General features: G+C 36.7%; 1 protein-coding gene across 2 annotated transcripts in view; it reads right to left on the bottom strand.

Annotated features, from left to right (window-relative positions):
* dgkd (diacylglycerol kinase delta) overlaps window positions 1-18,826 on the bottom strand; it is an 86,201-nt gene extending 67,375 nt beyond the window's left edge. For both annotated transcript variants that reach the window (XM_073924118.1, XM_073924119.1), the window contains exons 1-2: window positions 18,674-18,826; window positions 1,123-1,230 (exon numbers count right to left, since the gene is read on the bottom strand). In XM_073924118.1, coding sequence (XP_073780219.1) covers window positions 1,123-1,230; window positions 18,674-18,802 — 237 coding nt within the window. In that variant the 5' untranslated portion in view covers window positions 18,803-18,826. The remainder of the gene's footprint in view (window positions 1-1,122; window positions 1,231-18,673) is intronic.
* Window positions 18,827-19,237: the final 411 nt, after the last annotated feature.

The following is a 19,237-nucleotide window of genomic DNA, read 5'->3' as shown; positions in this document are numbered from 1 at the left end:
GAATGAACGAATGAATGAGTAATTGAATGAATGAATTAATGAATCAGTAGTTGAATGAATAAATAAATAAATGAGGGATTGAATGAATGAATGAATCAATAAATGAATGAGTGATTGAATAAATTAGTGATTGAATGTAAGAATGAATAATTAAGGGATTGAATGAATGAATGAGTGAGTGAGTGAGTGAATAAATGAGTGATTGAATGAAAGGATGAATAAATGAGTGATTGAATGAATAAATGAACGAGTGAGTGGTTCAATGAATGAATGAGTAATTGAATGAATCAATGAATAAACGAGGGATTGAATGAATTAATTAATGAATGAATGAGTAATTGAATGAATCAATGAATAAACGAGGGATTGAATGAATGAATCAATGAATGAATGAGTGATTTAATGAATGAGGGATTGAAGGAATGACTGAATGAGTGATAGAATGAATGAATGAGTGAATAAAAGAGCAGGATCAGGGGCACTTCAGATCATTTTGGAAGAGCACTTTCTATCCAAGACTAAAAAGGGCAAGTGCACAGCAAAGGTTGTGTGCATGTGCCTGGACTGATCAGTACCTGAATGGGAGACCACATGGGAATACTACACTGCTGTTAGAAGTGGTGTTAGAGAGCCCAGCAGGGGGCGCTCAACCTGCGGTCTGTGTGAGTCCTAATGCCCCAGTATAGTGAAGAGGATGCTATACTGTCAGTGAGCGCCGTCTTTGAGGGTGTGATATTAAACCGACTCTCTGTGGTCATTAATAATCCCATGGCACTTCTGGTAAAGAGCAGGGATGTACTGTAACCCCGGTGTCCTGGCCAAAGTCCCTCCATCGGCCCTTTCCCATCATGCCCTCCCAATCATCCCCATTCACTGTATTGGCTCTATCACGGTCTCCCCACCTACAGCTGGTGTGTGGTGAGCGCACTAGTGTCGTTGTCCTGTGGCTGCAGTCACATCATCCAAGCGGATGCTGCACACTGGTGGGGGTGTGAAGGGACCCCCCTGATGATAGTGAAGTGCTTTGGGTGTATGGCCATGCACAATAAACGCACTATATAAATACACACATTACATTACAATATGTAAACATGAGCAATGAATGAGTAGATCTGCACAGACCTTTGCTGTTTTGGCGTAGTACAGTGTTCTGCCCCGCAGTTTGAAATAACGCCTCTTCCAGCGCTGGAAATTGGTCTGTTTCATTAACTTTCCCTCTTTCAGAATGGTCTGGAATGAAGAGAGAGACAGAGAGAGAGAGAGAGAGAGAGAGAGAGAGAGAGAGAGAGAGAGAGAGAGAGATGAAAATTCCATTCTTTCCAGTCATCCTCATGCATTCACGTATTTAACATCATCATCATCATCATCATCCTCCTCCTCCTCCTGCTGCTCTTTACACAACATTACAGCTCATTCAGACCTTTAATGGACTGATATTTAGAAGGAGAAAACCTTTCTCTCTCTCACACACACACACAAAAACACAAACACACACACGCACGCACTATATACACATATACACAGATGAGAAAAGTGCACAAACACACACACACACAGAGACACATGATCAGATTCATATACACACAAATATCAACACTCAAACACAAAGAAACGCACACACGTAGACAAATGCATACATACACACACACACTTAAACACACGGAAAAATACAAACAGAAACACACACACACACACACACACAACAGATACACAAAAAAATAAAAACACACAAACACACACACAATCAGCATAGATACACAGAGAAATAAACACACACACAAAACATGGAAACACAAAGAAACAAACACACACACACACACACACACACACGCACGCACACGCAAAACATAGACACACAGAGAAATAAACACACACACAAACACACACACATAAACACAAAACTTAGACACACATTTGAAAAACACACAAAGAATTTAACACACTCACACAGAGAAAAAACACAAACAGAAACACACACACACACACAGAAAAACACAAACAGAAAAACACACACACACACACACACACACACACACACAGAGTAACAGTTACAGAGACAGTAATACACACACACACACACACACACACACATACACTCGCTATATACACATATACACAGATGAGAAAAATGCACAAACACACACATACACACACACACACACACACACACACACACACACACTCTCTCTCTCTCTCTCTCTCTCTCTCTCTCTCTCTCTCTCAGCCTGCAGTCTCTCTTTAGTCCTGAAGAGAGCAGCAGAGCTCCAGAAACTTGACAGGAAGCCCACATCTCTACTAAATCTGAGCTTCATCCACGATTACTCAACTCATCATTACACCACAGTGAAGCACCACGAATCAACTATAATGAACAGAGTAAACACACACACACACACACACACATCTCATCTGACATCTCAGTCTCAGCATACTGACAAATAGTGAACAGAACACTGCAGTAATAGTGATTTTGATTTGCTGTAAGAGATGTATCAGAGGCCTTCATTGGCTGCCTGTGCCATACAGAATTGATTTTAAAGTGCTTTTACTGGTCTATAAATCCCTCCATAATCTAGCCCCATCCTATCTCTCAGAGCTGCTTCATTTTTACACTCATGCGAGATCTCTTAGATCAAGTGATCAGAATCTTCTTTCAGTTCCTCAGCCCAGGCTGAAACGCCGAGGGGACAGAGCTTTCTCTGCGGCGGGTCCTCGGTTGTGGATCACCTTGCCCCTTGGCTCCATCACTATCCATTCTTAAATCACCTCTTCACCAGTAAAACTCTGCAGACCCGGTGTGGGTCCGTGACATCGACTCTCGCTTTAAAATTTAAAGGGCCAGCATTCCTCCAGACCCCAGTAAGCGGTGTCGTTTGAAAGTGTAGAATCTATATTTCATGCACATATGCATCACTTTGGTTTTTATTCTACTGTACAAAAGTTATTTACACTTAAATACACAGTATTTTGGATACTCGAGCTGGGTGTTTTACATTGGTTCATTTTCATATTTTTTCATATGACACATGTACAAGTTATAGCTCAAATGAAAGCTCTTGCCGGTGCTCATACAGTTCTAGCATTCATTTAACTGAGTTATATTCACATATCAAACAGTTGTTGAATGAATCGCGGTGTTTCCATGGCGCAGAAGTGTAAACAATACATTTATGATCAATAAGCAGCCCCAGATAGCACAGACAGCTGTCATCTCTTACCTTATGCTGTGCGCTTCAGGGCCATTCTCCTCTGTTTTTGAGGTGATGTGCATAAGTAATCCTTTTATATGTCTGATGTGGTCCAAAAACAGTGAATTATGTTTGATCAGACAAAAGAATAGTGAAATATGAAAACAATGATCGATCTCTGTGGCTTGTACAGCACCTCTCATCAGTTGAAATGCAAGAACTTTTGCATAGATTATGGTGGAGACATTTTTCTTTTTTCCTATGATTACAGACATGTGCAGGAACCACCAACATTAATTACAGCACGCTAGACCACACACAACCTAAAAGCTACACTCTCAAATTTGAGTTTATAAAAAAAAAAATACAAAAAGCACCCTTTTTAGGTGTTTATTTGCACTATTGTTTTTATATGCATGTCAATTTATTAAATATTTCAGCTACAAAACAAACAAAATAATATAAGAAATCATTCAATTCAATACTGAAGGCTGCAAAGCAGTCTTCAGTAATTAAATAGAAAAATCATATACACCACATGAAAGAACGGAAAAAAGAAAGAAAGAAAAGTCTCACTTTTAAAAGTTTTGGTTTCAGTTTGTGTCGTTTTAATGCTCAGCCTCGTTACACACTGAATTACATCTTTCTGTGTTTGTGGAAAAGCATGCGAGTCAGCAGGACCAATATGAGGAGGGCAGAGCAGGATTCTCCCGATGACCACCGGCGCAATACTGTTCGTTGTTATAACCTGCATCAGTGTAAACTCAGTAAAGGCAAGCTTCTTTGGTGATGGTGTTTTACATTTACATTTACATTTAGTCATTTAGCAGACACTTTTATCCAAAGCGACTTACAAATGAGGACAAGGAAGCAATTTACACAACTAAGAGCAACAATGAATAATTACTAAAGGCAAGTTTCAGGTCTGTAAAGTCTAAGAAGGGAAGTATTAGTAGTATTAGTTTTTTTTTTTTTTTTTTGTACAGTTAGTGTGATATTCAAAGAGGCAATTACAGATTAGGAAGTGTAGTGGAGACTAAACAGTTGAGTTTTTAGTGGTTTCTTGAAAGTAGCGAGTGACTCTGCTGTTCTGATGCAGTTAGGGAGTTCATTCCACCAACTGGGCAGATTGAGCGTGAGCGTTCGCGAAAGTGTTTTCTTCCCTCTTTGGGATGGAACCACGAGGCGATGTTCATTCACAGAACGCAAGTTTCTGGAGGGCACATAGATCTGCAGAAGTGAGAGCAGATAAGAAGGAGCAAGGCCAGAAGTCACTTTGTAGGCAAACATCAGAGCTTTGAATTTGATGCGAGCAGCAACTGGCAGCCAGTGCAAACGGACTAGCAGCGGAGTGACATGTGCTCGTTTAGGTTCATTGAAGACCACTCGTGCTGCTGCATTCTGGAGCAGTTGAAGAGGCTTGATAGAGTTAGCTGGAAGCCCGTCTAGTAGAGAGTTGCAGTAATCCAGTCTGGAGAGAACAAGAGCTTGAACCAGGAGTTGAGCTGCATGTTCAGATAAGAAGGGTCGGACCTTTCTGATGTTATAGAGTGCGAATCTGCACGATCAAGCGGTTCTAGAAATGTGGTCAGAGAAGTTTAGTTGGTCATCAGTCGTTACTCCAAGGCTTTTCACCATTTTGGATGCAGTAATGGTTGCCCCATCCATCTGAATTGAAAAGTTATGGTGTAGAGTCAAGTTGGCAGAAACTACAAGCATTTAGCAGACATTTGCGTGTTGCAGCCTGATCTCACGAGGAAACGTATGAAAAAGTTACGAATTGCTGTGAGATTGTGTTGGCTGAACCTGCAGCGCATGCAACGCATCGAGATTCAGTGTACTTTTCACTCTTCAGCCGTTTGCATTCCCCGCGGTCACAAAAGCTCCCGCCCTGTCGACTGACAGCTAATATGAACCAATATAGCGGCACGGAAAACTGATTTTACCACGTTTTTAGAAATAAAAAAAAACAGGTCGCACTACAACCATTACATGCTGTCGCACGAATGCTCCCAATATATATTATGAGGTGGCATAGCTTAAATTTCAGGCGCATACGCGACCAAATTGGTTGCAATTTCGAGCCCTGCACAGACAACATATACAGATATTTTAAACACTTTCAATAGTGTTTTATGAAAATTCAAAGGGTTTTCTTAAAAAATGACACCAAATTTTTGCATTTACACCTCTGCATGTGGATTTGGGAAGCTTTTAAATTTAGGTAGGCAAAATCCAGCCGGAAATCCCAAAATAGCAGCAGAGTTTAATTATGTATGACACCTTTTTAGCCTGGCTTTTTAGGATGATTTTATTAGTCCTTTCTGCTGCTACTTTTTAACATTTTTACAGACGTTTCTCTTGCTTTATTTCTATGTTTTTATATTCTGTCTTTTGATGTTTACCTTGTCTTATGCACAGCAGTTTGGTCAGTCTTGTGACTGCTTTTCAAATGTGCTCTATAAATAAATGAACTTGCACTTGAAATATTAATGATCAATAAATTATAAATACACCCACATAAATCTGATAATCCAGCTGAGGAGATATTAAACACAGAAATAATTTACTTTTAAGGGAATTTTTATAAACATTTCACCCAAAATACCAACAAACCCCTTTAATGTGGACACTAAATTCAAATATAAACACAATTTCGGTAAAATAAATATATTACAAGAGCACTCAACCGAAAAAATGGCATTAAAATGAAATTATTAAAAATATAAAGTATATATAGGGTGGCGCAGTGGTTAGCACTGTAGCCTCACAGCAAGAAGATCTCTGGTTTGAGCCTCGGCTGGGCCAGTTGTCATTTCTGTGTGGAGTTTGCATGTTCTCCCCGTGTTGGCATGGGTTTCCTCCGGGTGCTCCTGTTTCCCCCACAGTCCAAACAGATGCACTATGGGGAAATTGGGTAGGCTAAATTGTCCATAGTGTATGAGTGTGAATGAGAGTGTATGGGTGTTTCCCAGTGATGGGTTGCGGCCAGAAGGGCATCTGCTGCGTAAAACATATGCTGGATAAGTTGGCGGTTCATTCCGCTGTGGCGACCCGTGATTAATAAGGGGACTAAGCCGGATGCCCTTCCAGCCACAACCCAGTACTGGGAAACACCCATACACACCCATTTACACACACACTTATACACTAAGGCCAATTTGGTTAATCAATTCCCCTATAGCACATGTGTTTGGATTGTGGGGGAAACCGGAGCACCCAGAGAAAACCCACATTAACATGAGGAGAACATGCAAACTCCACACAGAAATGCCAACTGACCCAGCTCGAACCAGCAACCTTCTTGCTGTTAGGCCACAGTGCTAACCACTGAGCCACCGTGCCGCTGATGTTTAACATGTGTCAGATAAATCTTAGATCTATAAACGCACGCAAACACTTTAAATAAATGTGCATCAATGAACACACAAGCTGCAAACGAATGAGTGAAATCCTCAGATCAGCTTCACACACTCGGCAAAACATCAGAGCAGAGTGTGTGACTCAAGATGTCACATCACACACATAGCAGACGGAGAGAAACACACACTAACCTGCGCTTTAGAGCAATCCATCAGACAGCAGACAGAGCAAGAGACGACTGACCGACATGAGAACTACACGCACATACACACACACAGGCAGACAGATAGACACGCACACACATAGATGCTGGTTTCCGCTGACTGCAAAAGGCCTTTCTCTGTCACTGAAGGCACCTGTTACTGGAGCTCACACACACATGCACACTGACAAGACAATGCATGCATATCCACACACTTCTTAGTGCTCGAGTAAATGTTAGTCAATGGATTTGGTTCCACTTTATATTAAGTGTCCTTAACTACTATGTACTTACATCAAAAAATAAATACAATGTACTTACTGTGTTTATAATGTATTTGAGAACACTTGTGGTGCTTTTGAGTTGGGATAGAGGGTGGGTTATGGACAGGTTTAGTGGTACGGGTAGGTTAACGGATGGGTTAAGGTGATGGTCAACAGTGTATTTACAAATGTAGTTACAAAAGTTAATTACAGATGTAATTACATGCATGTATTTAATCAAGCATAAGTACACAGTAAATACATGTATTTACACAATAAGTACAGTGTAACAAACTATTAATTCCTGTGTAAGTACATATTAGTTAAGGCCATTTAATATAAAGTGGGACCATGGATTTATATCAACAATCAATAAAGTCAGATTTATTACAAAATTACAACGTTAATAGTAGTTAAAAAGCAAGGGAATTTTATTTGTTAACTCCATATAATAAAAAGATCAGAGGTGGGTAGAGTATCCAAAATCTATACTCAAGTAAAACTCCAAGTATACCCTGCAGAAGTTTTTACTCATGTAAAAGTAAAAGTAACGATCTTAAAAGTTACTCGAGTAAAAGTAAAAAAGTATAAGTTAACATCAGCAAAAGCCGCCTTTCCACTGCACACGACATTTGGACACGACTGTCGGAATACGCCCCCTTGTGGCAGCCGCACAGAATTTTCAGTTCTGACGTGCACCATGGGAGAGAAGCTGTTCTGACAGTGTGCGAAATAAAGGAGTGCAAAAGCAAGAGTGTTTATTTACGTGCGTTCTCCATGGTTGAATGAATGAATGAATGAATGAATACTAGAAACTCGCAGACCGCAAAAAAAATATTGGAGGGAATGTGGAGAAAACATAAAAATGTATATTTTTATTACTTACATTTATGAACCGAAATGTTTTTTTTTTTGTTAATATAGACTTTTTCTGATTCAAAAAATACCCAAATAAACTACACACCCACTCAAATATGCATGTGCACGAACACACACACATGCGCAAACTCAAATGCGTGCGCATACACAAACTCATACATGCACACATATATATGCATGTCCATAAACACACACACACACATGCATACATGTGCACACACACACACATCCATGCACTCACTCACTCACACCCACACAAACACGTACACACACACACACACACACAGACACACACACACAAGCATGAGTGAGATGAGCCACAGGAAGCTTGACCTGTTTGTGCTGCGCTTCAGTCTTGGAGAAACGCTCCAGAAATAGCTCACGCTGAGCCCTGCTGCTGATAATAGAGTCATTTCCTCACCACACGCTAACTCTAACACACACACACACACACACACACACACGCACACACGCGCGCACACACCACTGACATCAACATGCCAGCATTCAGAGATACAGTCACTACCTACAACCTGTGGCTTCACAGGATGAAGGTTGCTGGTTCGAGTCCCGCCTGGGCAAGTTGGCATTTCTGTGTGGAGTTTGCATGTTCTCCCCGTGTTGGCGTGGGTTTCCTCCAGGTGCTCCGGTTACCCCCACAGACTAAGCACATGCACTATAGGGGAATTGATGAACTAAATTGGCAGTAGTGTATGAGTGTGTGTGCGCGAATGAGTGTGTGTATGGGTGTTTCCCAATGATGGGTTGCAGCTGGAAGGGCATCCGTTGTGTAAAACACATGCTGGAATAGTTGGCGGTTCATTCATTCGGTTCAGATTATGTTGTGTGTGTGTTTGTGTGTGTGTGTGTGTGTGTGTGTGTGCAGAAATACACTGTGTTTACTGTGTTCTGAGAGCTGAGAGGCTGATGTTGATTCTCTCACATATAAAGGTAAGTATGCATACTGAACGTGTGTCAATGTTATTAGTTGGGGTTATGGTTCAGAATAGAGCAATATGCTGCTGTTTAACTTAATTGATTTAATGCATTCCTGCATTGAGCTCACACATAGGCTGCGTCCAAAATCCCCTACTACCCGAGTATGTGCTACATATGAATTTGAATGTACTACATGACTGTTAGGAAAGTGTGTTCTATATAGTATGAATTTGAGTAGTATGACTAGAGTTCAGACGTTCTACATCCGTCATTTTTCACTATCAAGTGACCTACCATCGTAAGCTGCATTGCTTCACTCCCTTTTATGAATTCTCTCACGGTGCAATATGGGATAGCGTTGCATCCATCAGATGCACACTTAAGAATCTTGCTGGAAGTAGTGGGTCATGTGGGGACTGCTCACATACTGTTTTTCCAATACTATCAATTCTGATATTCTGTTTTAGTGTACTATATAGTATGCAATTTCGGACGCAGCTATATACTCTGCTTGATGCGCGTTTCTTTCCATCACATGCTGAACACAGTTCACGAATCACAACAGACTGGGTCATCGAACCAGTCACAATGCAACAGACTGAGTCATTAGGCCAAACACAATCGACTGGGTCATCAGACCAATCACAATGCAAACAGACTGGGTCATCAGACCAATCCCGATGCAACAGTCGCAACTAATCACAACAAATTGGGTCATCGGCCCAAACACAACAGACTGGGTCATCGACCCAAACACAACAGACTGGGTCATCAGACCAATCACAATGCAAACAGACTGGGTCATCAGACCAATCCTGATGCAACAGTCGCAACTAATCACAACAGATTGGGTCATCGGCTCAAACACAACAGACTAAGTCATCGGCCCAAACCCAACAGACTGGGTCATCAGCCCAAACACATCAGACTGGGTCATCAGACCAAGCAAAACAGAATGGGTCATTGAACCAATCACAACCCAATAGACTGTCATCAGACCAATCACAACAGACTGGGTCAATAAACCAATCACAACAGACTGGGTCATTGGACCAATCACTACAGACTGGGTCATTGGACCAATAACAACAGACTGGGTCATTGGACCAATCACAACAGACTGGGTCATCAGACCAATCATAACAGACCAGGTCATCGATCCAATCACGACAAACTGGGTCATCGGACCAGTCACGACAGACTGGGTCATTTTACCAATTACAACAGAATGGGTCACTAGACCAATCACAACAAACTGGGCCATTGGACCAAACACAACAAACTGGGTCATTGGACCAATCACTACAGACTGGGTCATTGGACCAATCACTACAGACTGGGTCATTGGACCAATCACTACAGACTGGGTCATTGGACCAATCCCTACAGACTGGGTCATTGGACCAATCACTACAGACTGGGTCATTGGACCAATCACAACAGACTGGGTCATTGGACCAATCACTACAGACTGGGTCATTGGACCAATCACAACAGACTGGGTCATCAGACCAATCATAACAGACCAGGTCATCGATCCAATCACGACAAACTGGGTCATCAGACCAGTCACGACAGACTGGGTCATTGGACCAATTACAACAGAATGGGTCACTAGACCAATCACGACAAACTGGGTCATCAGACCAATCACAACAGACTGGGTCATTGGATTAATCAGCTCAAATAAATGCTTGTTATCAGACAATGAAAGTGTTTTGGACTCTGCGTATTTCAGCCTGTTGGAGACCCACAAATCCAAAATATGACCTTTCATAATGCAGCATAGGAGCATAATGCAGACAGAGCCTCAGTGAAGGGTCCGGCATGACCTTTTGGGTGAGCAGAGCCTGCGGTCACTCTGCACACACACACACACACACACACACACACACACACACACACACACACACACACCTGCATTCACTGCGCTTTCATCATTCACCTCAGAGTCAAAGAGGCCGAAAGCCATCTGAAGCCTGACCTTTCTCATCCTGCACAGTCATACACACACACACACACACACACACACTTCTCACTATACAGATGATTCCAGCAGAGCCTCCACCACACACACTGCAGACGGAGATCTGCACACACACACACACACACACACACACACACACACACACACACACACACACACACACACACATCCAGCGTTCTCCAGCCACCTAGACTGCAGCTCTGCACAGGACGTTTGGCCAGTGGAGAAATGGTCGTGCCCAACTGAGTCTGGTTCCTCTCCAGTTTTTTTTGATACTTCACTTTCGCCAATTGGTGAAGTTTTTTCCTTGTCGCGGTCGCCACTGGCTTGCATAGTTCGGGACTTGTAGAGCTGCGCATCGATGGATTTACTCTTCAGTTTTTGGACTCCCAGCAGTGAAAATGAAATCACACTGAACTGAACTAAACTGAACTGAACTGAACTTAAACTCTGAACACTGGACTACACGGTTTCAATCTACTATAATCTTCTATGTGAAGCTGCTTTGACACAATCTACACTGTAAAAGCGCTACACAAATAAAGCTGAATTGAATTGAACACACAGTAGAGGAAGCACACTAATGCATCTACACACACACACACACGCGCGCACACACACGCACACAGCAGACGGTGTGCACTAATGAATTTGCACACAAACTCACTCGAATACAAACACAGAAACTCCAGTAGGTCCACAGTGCACTAATGTATTTGCACACACACACACACACACACTGCAGACGGACCACAGTAATGCATCTGCTGCTCACCCAACCACACACACACACACACACACACACACACACACACACACGTCCACTTCAAGGAACTCTGAAGCTAAAAATAAGCCCTGTGACATAATTTACACTGAGCGCCACACTTTTACTGTAACTCTGTCTTCTTTATGACTGTGAGAGCTGTCTGAACGACCCGGCCCACATGAATTGTCATTAACAGAAAATGATTTGGCCTAATACAGGCTATTCTGAAGCTGAATATTTCACTGTAATTTTATACATATTAATCTTTTATTTAACAGACCAGTTTGTCAGTTTGTGCAAAGGCCTATAAGCGGACCTTGTTTTAAACTTCAACTCAAACATTCCTGTCTATTTTGTAGATAATTGACAAACAAAATTACATTAAAATAAACAACAAAGTATACCAAACGAAATTTGTTTCAAATAAATATAATAAATAAATAAATAAATACATTAACTGTTAATAAAATATACTATTTAGTTAAATAGCAACACAAGATCATTACAAATATTATATTAAGATTTATTATTATTATTGCATAAGAATATAATAATAATACCCAAGTACACACAAGTACACATATTATGAATATTAATTATAACATTTAATTTATACAAATTGTGAAATAGTACTACTGATGATACAACAAAAACAACAACAATAATAATAATAATGAAAAAATATGATTTGGTTAAATAGTACTACATAATATTAAGCTCATTAAATTTTTCATGAATATTGCATAATTAGATAATAATGACAACCAAGTAAATAATCAATATTAATTGTTTATTATTAATATTGATTATTATAATATCAATATGTTCAATATTACTCATAAAATATGGTTTACATTAATGATGAAGTACAAATGTTGTGGTAAATTTTTAATTGTTACTAAAAGACATTATTTAGTTAAATAGTAACACAAGATCATTACAAATATTATATTTTTTCTTATATTATATTAATTTATATGAAGATTTTTTATTATTATTGCATAAGAATGTAAAAATGATAACCAATTATATTAAATGTTATCAATAACAATTATAATATTTAATCTATATAAATGATGTATAGTATTATAGAGTACTACTGTTGTTATAATATTAATAATAATAATAATAATAATAATATATTATGAAAAAATATTATTTAAAAATTATTATTGCAGAATATAATATTAATATTTTCATATTATAAATATAAATTTTTATATTTGAATTATATAAATTATGAAATAGTACTACTGTTTAAAAAAATAATAATAATAAATTGTGAAAAAATATTATTTGGTTAAATAGTACTGCAAAATATTAAGATCATTACAAATGTTATAAAATTATTGCACAAGAGTATGATAATGATGTTTAAATACTGTCAATATTCATTTTTACATTTAGATCATGGATATTATGAAACAATACTACTGTTGTTATAATAATAATAATAATAATAATAATTATTATTATTATTATTATTATTATTATTATTATTATGGAAATTAATTTAGTAATTATATTAAGACTTTTCATGAATATTGCATAATTATATAATAATGACAACTAAGAATATTAATCATAATAAATGTTATCAATATTGATAATACAATCATCATTCAAAAATATCATAGGATTTATCATCTTTATTGCATAAGAATATAATAATGATAACCAGGTATGTTCAAATATTATCAAAATTAATTATAAATTATGGTTTATATAAATTAAGAAAAAGTACTACTGTTGTTATAATAACATTAATAATACTAATAATAATAATAATAATAATAACAATAATAATAATAATAATAATAATAATAAAATTTTAAAAATAAATGGAGTCTGACAAGTAAATCATGATGAGAAAAATATATTATTTGGTTAAACAGTAATACTAAATATTAAGATCTTAATAAATATTATATTAAGCTTTTTTTTATGATTGCATAAGAATATAATAATGACAACCAAGTATATTAAATATTATCAATATTAATTACAAAATATTTCATATGAATTATGAAATAGTACTCCTGTTATAATAATAATAATAATAATAATAATAATAATAATAATAATAATAATAATAATAATACATTGTGAAAAAACATGATTTGGTTAAATATTACTAAATAATATTAAGATCCTAAGAAATAGTACCACTGTTGTTATAATAACATCAATAATAATAATAATATTAAAAATGTAAAAAATACATGCTGTTATTGGAGTCTGACAAGTAAATCATGATGAGAAAATTTGGTTAAACAGTAGTACTAAATATTAAGATCTTTATATTATATTAAGATTTTTTTTACTATGATTGAATAAGAATATATATTGATAACCAAGTATATAAAATATTATCAATATTGATTATCAAATATTTTATATAAATTATGAAATAGTACTCCTGTTATAATAATAATAATGATAATAATGAATTATGGAAAAATATAATTTTGTAGTACTACATAATATTAAGATCATTACAAACCGTATATTAAGATTTTTCATGAATATTGCATAATTAATTTTATCAATATTAATAATAAAATCATCTTTTACAAATATTATAGAAGGAATTTTCATCATTATTGCATATAATAATGATAACCAGGTATTTTCAAGTGTTATCAATATTAATAATTAACTATGGTTTATATAAATTAAGAAACATTACTAATGTTATTATAATAACATTAATAACAACAATAATAATAATAGTATTAAAAAACAAAAATACTAATAAATAATATAATAATAATGATCTTAATAATAACATTTTTAAAACTTATTATTGGATAAGAATATAATAATGATATTTCAATATTATCAATATTAATTATAGCATTTAAATGATGTAAATTATGAAATAGTACTACTACTACTACTACTACTACTACTACTAATAATAATAATAATAATACATTCTGAAATAAATATGATTTGGTTAAACAGTAATAAATAATATTAAGATCATTACAAACGGCATATCAGCATTTTTTACTGTATGAGAATATAATAACGATGACCAAGTGTTTTAAATATTATATGTATTCATCATAAAATATGGCATATAAAAATAATATCTGTTACTATTATTATTTAATGCTGTTATTGGATAAACTACAACGATAAAAGATATTAAAGCATCAAATATAATCAGCACACACAGGGATCATCTCCGGTCCGTCCTGCGCAACAGAGCATCATCTGTCACATCGTGTGTTTGATCTCACTAATCATACAGAGACGATTACAGGGGACGATCTCTCATTATCGCAATGCTTTTCCTGCTAAGCTAATGATAACTGCAAAATTGCTGCATCCTAACCACAGAGCTAAAAATAACTCAAAACACAGAAAACAGCTGCTTAACAGATGTTTGCAGAAAGCGTAGGCATGATTTCGAAGATGGGGTGGTAATTACACACACATCGACGTGATATCATAAAGCATCACTGCATAAATCTGATAAATCTGTCAAAATGGCAAACATCGAACTTTTAGGAAGTGAAATCTGCTCTTATGTAGGAGGCTCTTATCACTTTATCTAGCGGAACAAGCTCAAAATGTCAACATCAATCTGACTGGCAAATATTTAGTACGTGTGAATGGTGAACATAACTCATTATTCAACACCTAAACCACATCTGTGAGGAACTGCGGCTATTTTTACACAAATGCAAATGTCACATTGCAAATATTCTCATTTTATTTAATATTTCTTGTTGACGCTTAAGTTAACCTCGGTTTTACTGTAATAATTAATGTATGTTATAAACATATTGTGTGGACTCAAGCTGTGGTCAAGTTATTTTTTCTTGTGTGAGCTTGTAAAATGAACAGACGTCCAGACAAATAGACATACAGTTGAAGTCAGAATTATTAGCCCCCCTTTGAATTTTTTAAAAATGTTTTTGAATATTTCCTAAATGATGTTTAACAGAGCAAGGAATTGTTCACAGTATGTCTGATAATATTTTATCTTCAGGAGAAAGTCTTAGTCTTGTTTTATTTCGGCTAGAATAAAAGCAGTTCTTAATTTTTTCAACACCATTTTAAGGTCAAAATTATTAGCCCCTTAAGGGTAATTTTTTTCAATATTCCACAGAACAAACCATCGTTATACAATAACTTGCCTAATTACCCTAACCTGCCTAGTTAACCTAGTTAACCTTGTTAAGCCTTTAAATGTCACTTTAAGCTGTATTGAAGTGTCACAAAAAACATCTAGTCAAATATTATTTACTGTCATCATGACAAAGATAAAATAAATCAGTTATTAGAGATGAGTTATTAAAACTATTATGTTTAGAAATGTGCTGAAAAAAATCTCTCCGTTAAACAGAAACTGGGGGGAAAAATAAACAGGGGCTCGAATAATTCAGAGGGCTAGTAATTCAACTTCAACTGTATATATGAACCTTATAGAACAGTTTTAAACCAAAACAATGAATATATTTAAAGCTGCTTTTTATATTTTAAGTTATTTAAAACATAAATATAGATGTATTTTTCATTATTTATATTTTTATCTCAGTTTTAATGTAATAACTCATGTATGTTGTAACTATAATGTCGGACACAAGTTATGATAAGCGTCTATTTTTTAATTGTCTGAGCTTGTAAAATAAATAAACATCTTATTGTATGTATATATATATATATATATATATATATATATATATATATATATATATATATATATATATATATATACAGTTGAAGTCAGAATTATTAGCCCCCATTGATTTATTTTTTATTTTTAACAGAGCAAGGAAATTTTCAGAGTATGTGTGATAAGGTTTTTTCCTCGGAAGAAAGTCTTATTTGTTTTATTTCAGTTATAATAAAACTTTTTAATTTTTAAAAACATTTTAGGGACAAAATTTTTAACCCCTTTAAGCTAATTCTTTTTCCGATAAACTACAGAACAAACCATCGTCATACAATAACTTGCCTAATTACCCTAACCTGCCTAGTTAACCTATTTAACCTAGTTAAGGCTTTAAATCTCACTTTAAGCTGTATAGAAGTGTCTTGAAGAATATCTAGTCTAATATTATTTACTGTCATCATGGCAAAGATAAAATAATTCATTTATTAGAGATGAGTTATTAAACTATTATGTTTTGAAATGTGTTGAAAAAAAACTGCTCTCCATTAAACAGAAATTGGGGAACAAATTAAACAGGGGGGCTAATAATTCTGACTTCAACTGTATATTAACCATAGAAAGCACCAAATATATATGAACCAGATATACACCAAAACAATGAATAAATCTGAAGCTACTTTTGACATTTTGTTATTAAAAAATAAATAAATGTATATTTTTTATTATTTCTATTTTTATCTCAGTTTTACAGTAATAATTAATGTATGTTGTAAGCATCATGTCGGACACAAGCTATGGTTAATATGGTATGCTTTATTTATTGTCTGAGCTTGTAAAATGAATTGACATCCAGATATATATGAACCACAAAAAACTAATTTACACCAAAACAACGGAAATATTTTTATCTACTTTTGATATTTTAAGTAGTAAATAAATCACTCAAATTTATTCATTTTATTTTATTTTTTGACCTCAGTTTTACAGAAATAATTATTGTATGTTGTAACAGGTGTCAGACACAGGCTGTGGTTAGCAGAGGTACTTTTTTCTTGTCAGAGCTCTAAAATGAAGCTAGAGATAGTGCTGTTTTGTGCACACACACACACAAACACACAAACACATGCAAGCCCACACCCAAACACACACACACACACACACACACACACACACACACACACACACACACACACACACACATACGCGTGCATGCACACACAGACAAACACACACATGCACACAAATTCAAACACAAAGATTAGTGTGCGCGCACACACACACACACACACACACGCACACAAAAGTACACACACACACACACACACACACACACACACACACACACACACTCAGTTTAGATGCAAAAATCTCTAAATGCTATTTGATATTTTCTTCTAAAATTATAATTTTTGTCGAACAAGAAATTTTACTTCTATAGTGACGAATACATTGTTTTCGTTGCCTTTTAAGTGAAATAACAGAACATAAACACATGAAGCTGATATATATATATATATATATATATATATATATATATATATATATATATATATATATATATWTTTTTTTTTTTTTTTTTTTTTTTTTTTTTCCTGAACTTTTTACTTCAGTTTTACAGTAATAATTAATGCATGTTGTAACTACGGTGTCTGGACTTAAGCTATGTTTCGCAGAGGTATTTTTTCTTGTCTGAGCTTGTAAAAGGAACCGATGTCCAGACGTGAAGATAATGCTGTCTAGTAAATAAACCGCGGAAAACCGCTTTACACCAACTACTTTTGAAACTGCTTTTGATATTTTAAGCAATGATATATGTGTATATAATTGCAGTTTTACAGTAATAATTAATATATGTTGTAACTATGGTGTCTGGACACAAACTGTGTTTAGCAGAGGTAATGTTATTTTCCTGTGTGAGCTTCTAAAATGAACCGAGGACCAGACGTGCTGATAATGCTGTCTCAAGTTATAAATGAACCGCGGAAAACCGTTTCACACCAAAACAACCCTTATATTTCAAGCTACTTGTGAAATAAACATACATTTTAATTATCATTAATGTTTTCACCACAGTTTTACTGTAGTACAATAACTGCAGGAAGTCAGAGAGCACGGTGGTGTTAAGTAAGGGAATTTGTGTCATTGTAACCACGGAGATTCCGCGGAACTGAAAACGCTACAATGTATCATTTTTTTCGAACTCCGGAATTCCGAACGAACAGTTACAATGTTGCAATTCACCCGAACACACGCGCGCGCGCACAGCCCGTTCATCACAGAGCCGCGCGGTCCCGTTACATTCACACACGCTTGTCTCCGCGACCGGTGTCGGTCGGTACCGGAGGCTCTGGACACGCAGGAAATGTCGCGGATCTCGGACGGGCCGCTGGGGGTCTCAAGCGCTTTCTCCTCTTTGGAAAGCGACACAAAACACACAAACGCACGTGTTTTATTACCTTGCTGCGGATCTGACCGGACGTGGAGACCTTCCGGATGAGTTTCTGCGGGGACCCGTGCTCCTGCTCCGGTTCACTGTCCGACGACTCGGCCTCAGCAGCTGCAGCAGCAGCACCGACCGCCGCCATCCTGCGCTCCAGCCCCCGGGACTCACACTCACAGACGTGTTCCAGCGGGACCGGCCTCACAGCGCCGCCGCACGGACACAATGAGCACTGCAGGTGGACAGAGGAGAGTAGAGAGCGCGCCCCCTACCGGACACAGAGAAGCTGACACTGATTCCCGCTCTCCTCTCTCTCTCACACACACACACACACACACACACACACACACACACAGCTATAAGACACACTAGTAACACATTTATAACAAACACACACTTATAATACACACACCACACACACACACACACACACACACACACACACACACACACACACACACACACACACACTCACAAATAGACATCCACATACAGACACAAACGTCTAACACACATTCATAGACTTATATCACACAGAAGAACATAATGACACACACTTATAACATGCAATCTCTCTCTC

Source organism: Danio rerio, chromosome 15, assembly GCF_049306965.1.
Source record: "Danio rerio strain Tuebingen ecotype United States chromosome 15, GRCz12tu, whole genome shotgun sequence".
In the NCBI taxonomy this organism is placed as follows: domain Eukaryota; kingdom Metazoa; phylum Chordata; class Actinopteri; order Cypriniformes; family Danionidae; genus Danio; species Danio rerio.
Note: the sequence above shows the minus strand (reverse complement) of the source record. Positions and strands in the feature narration are given on the sequence as shown.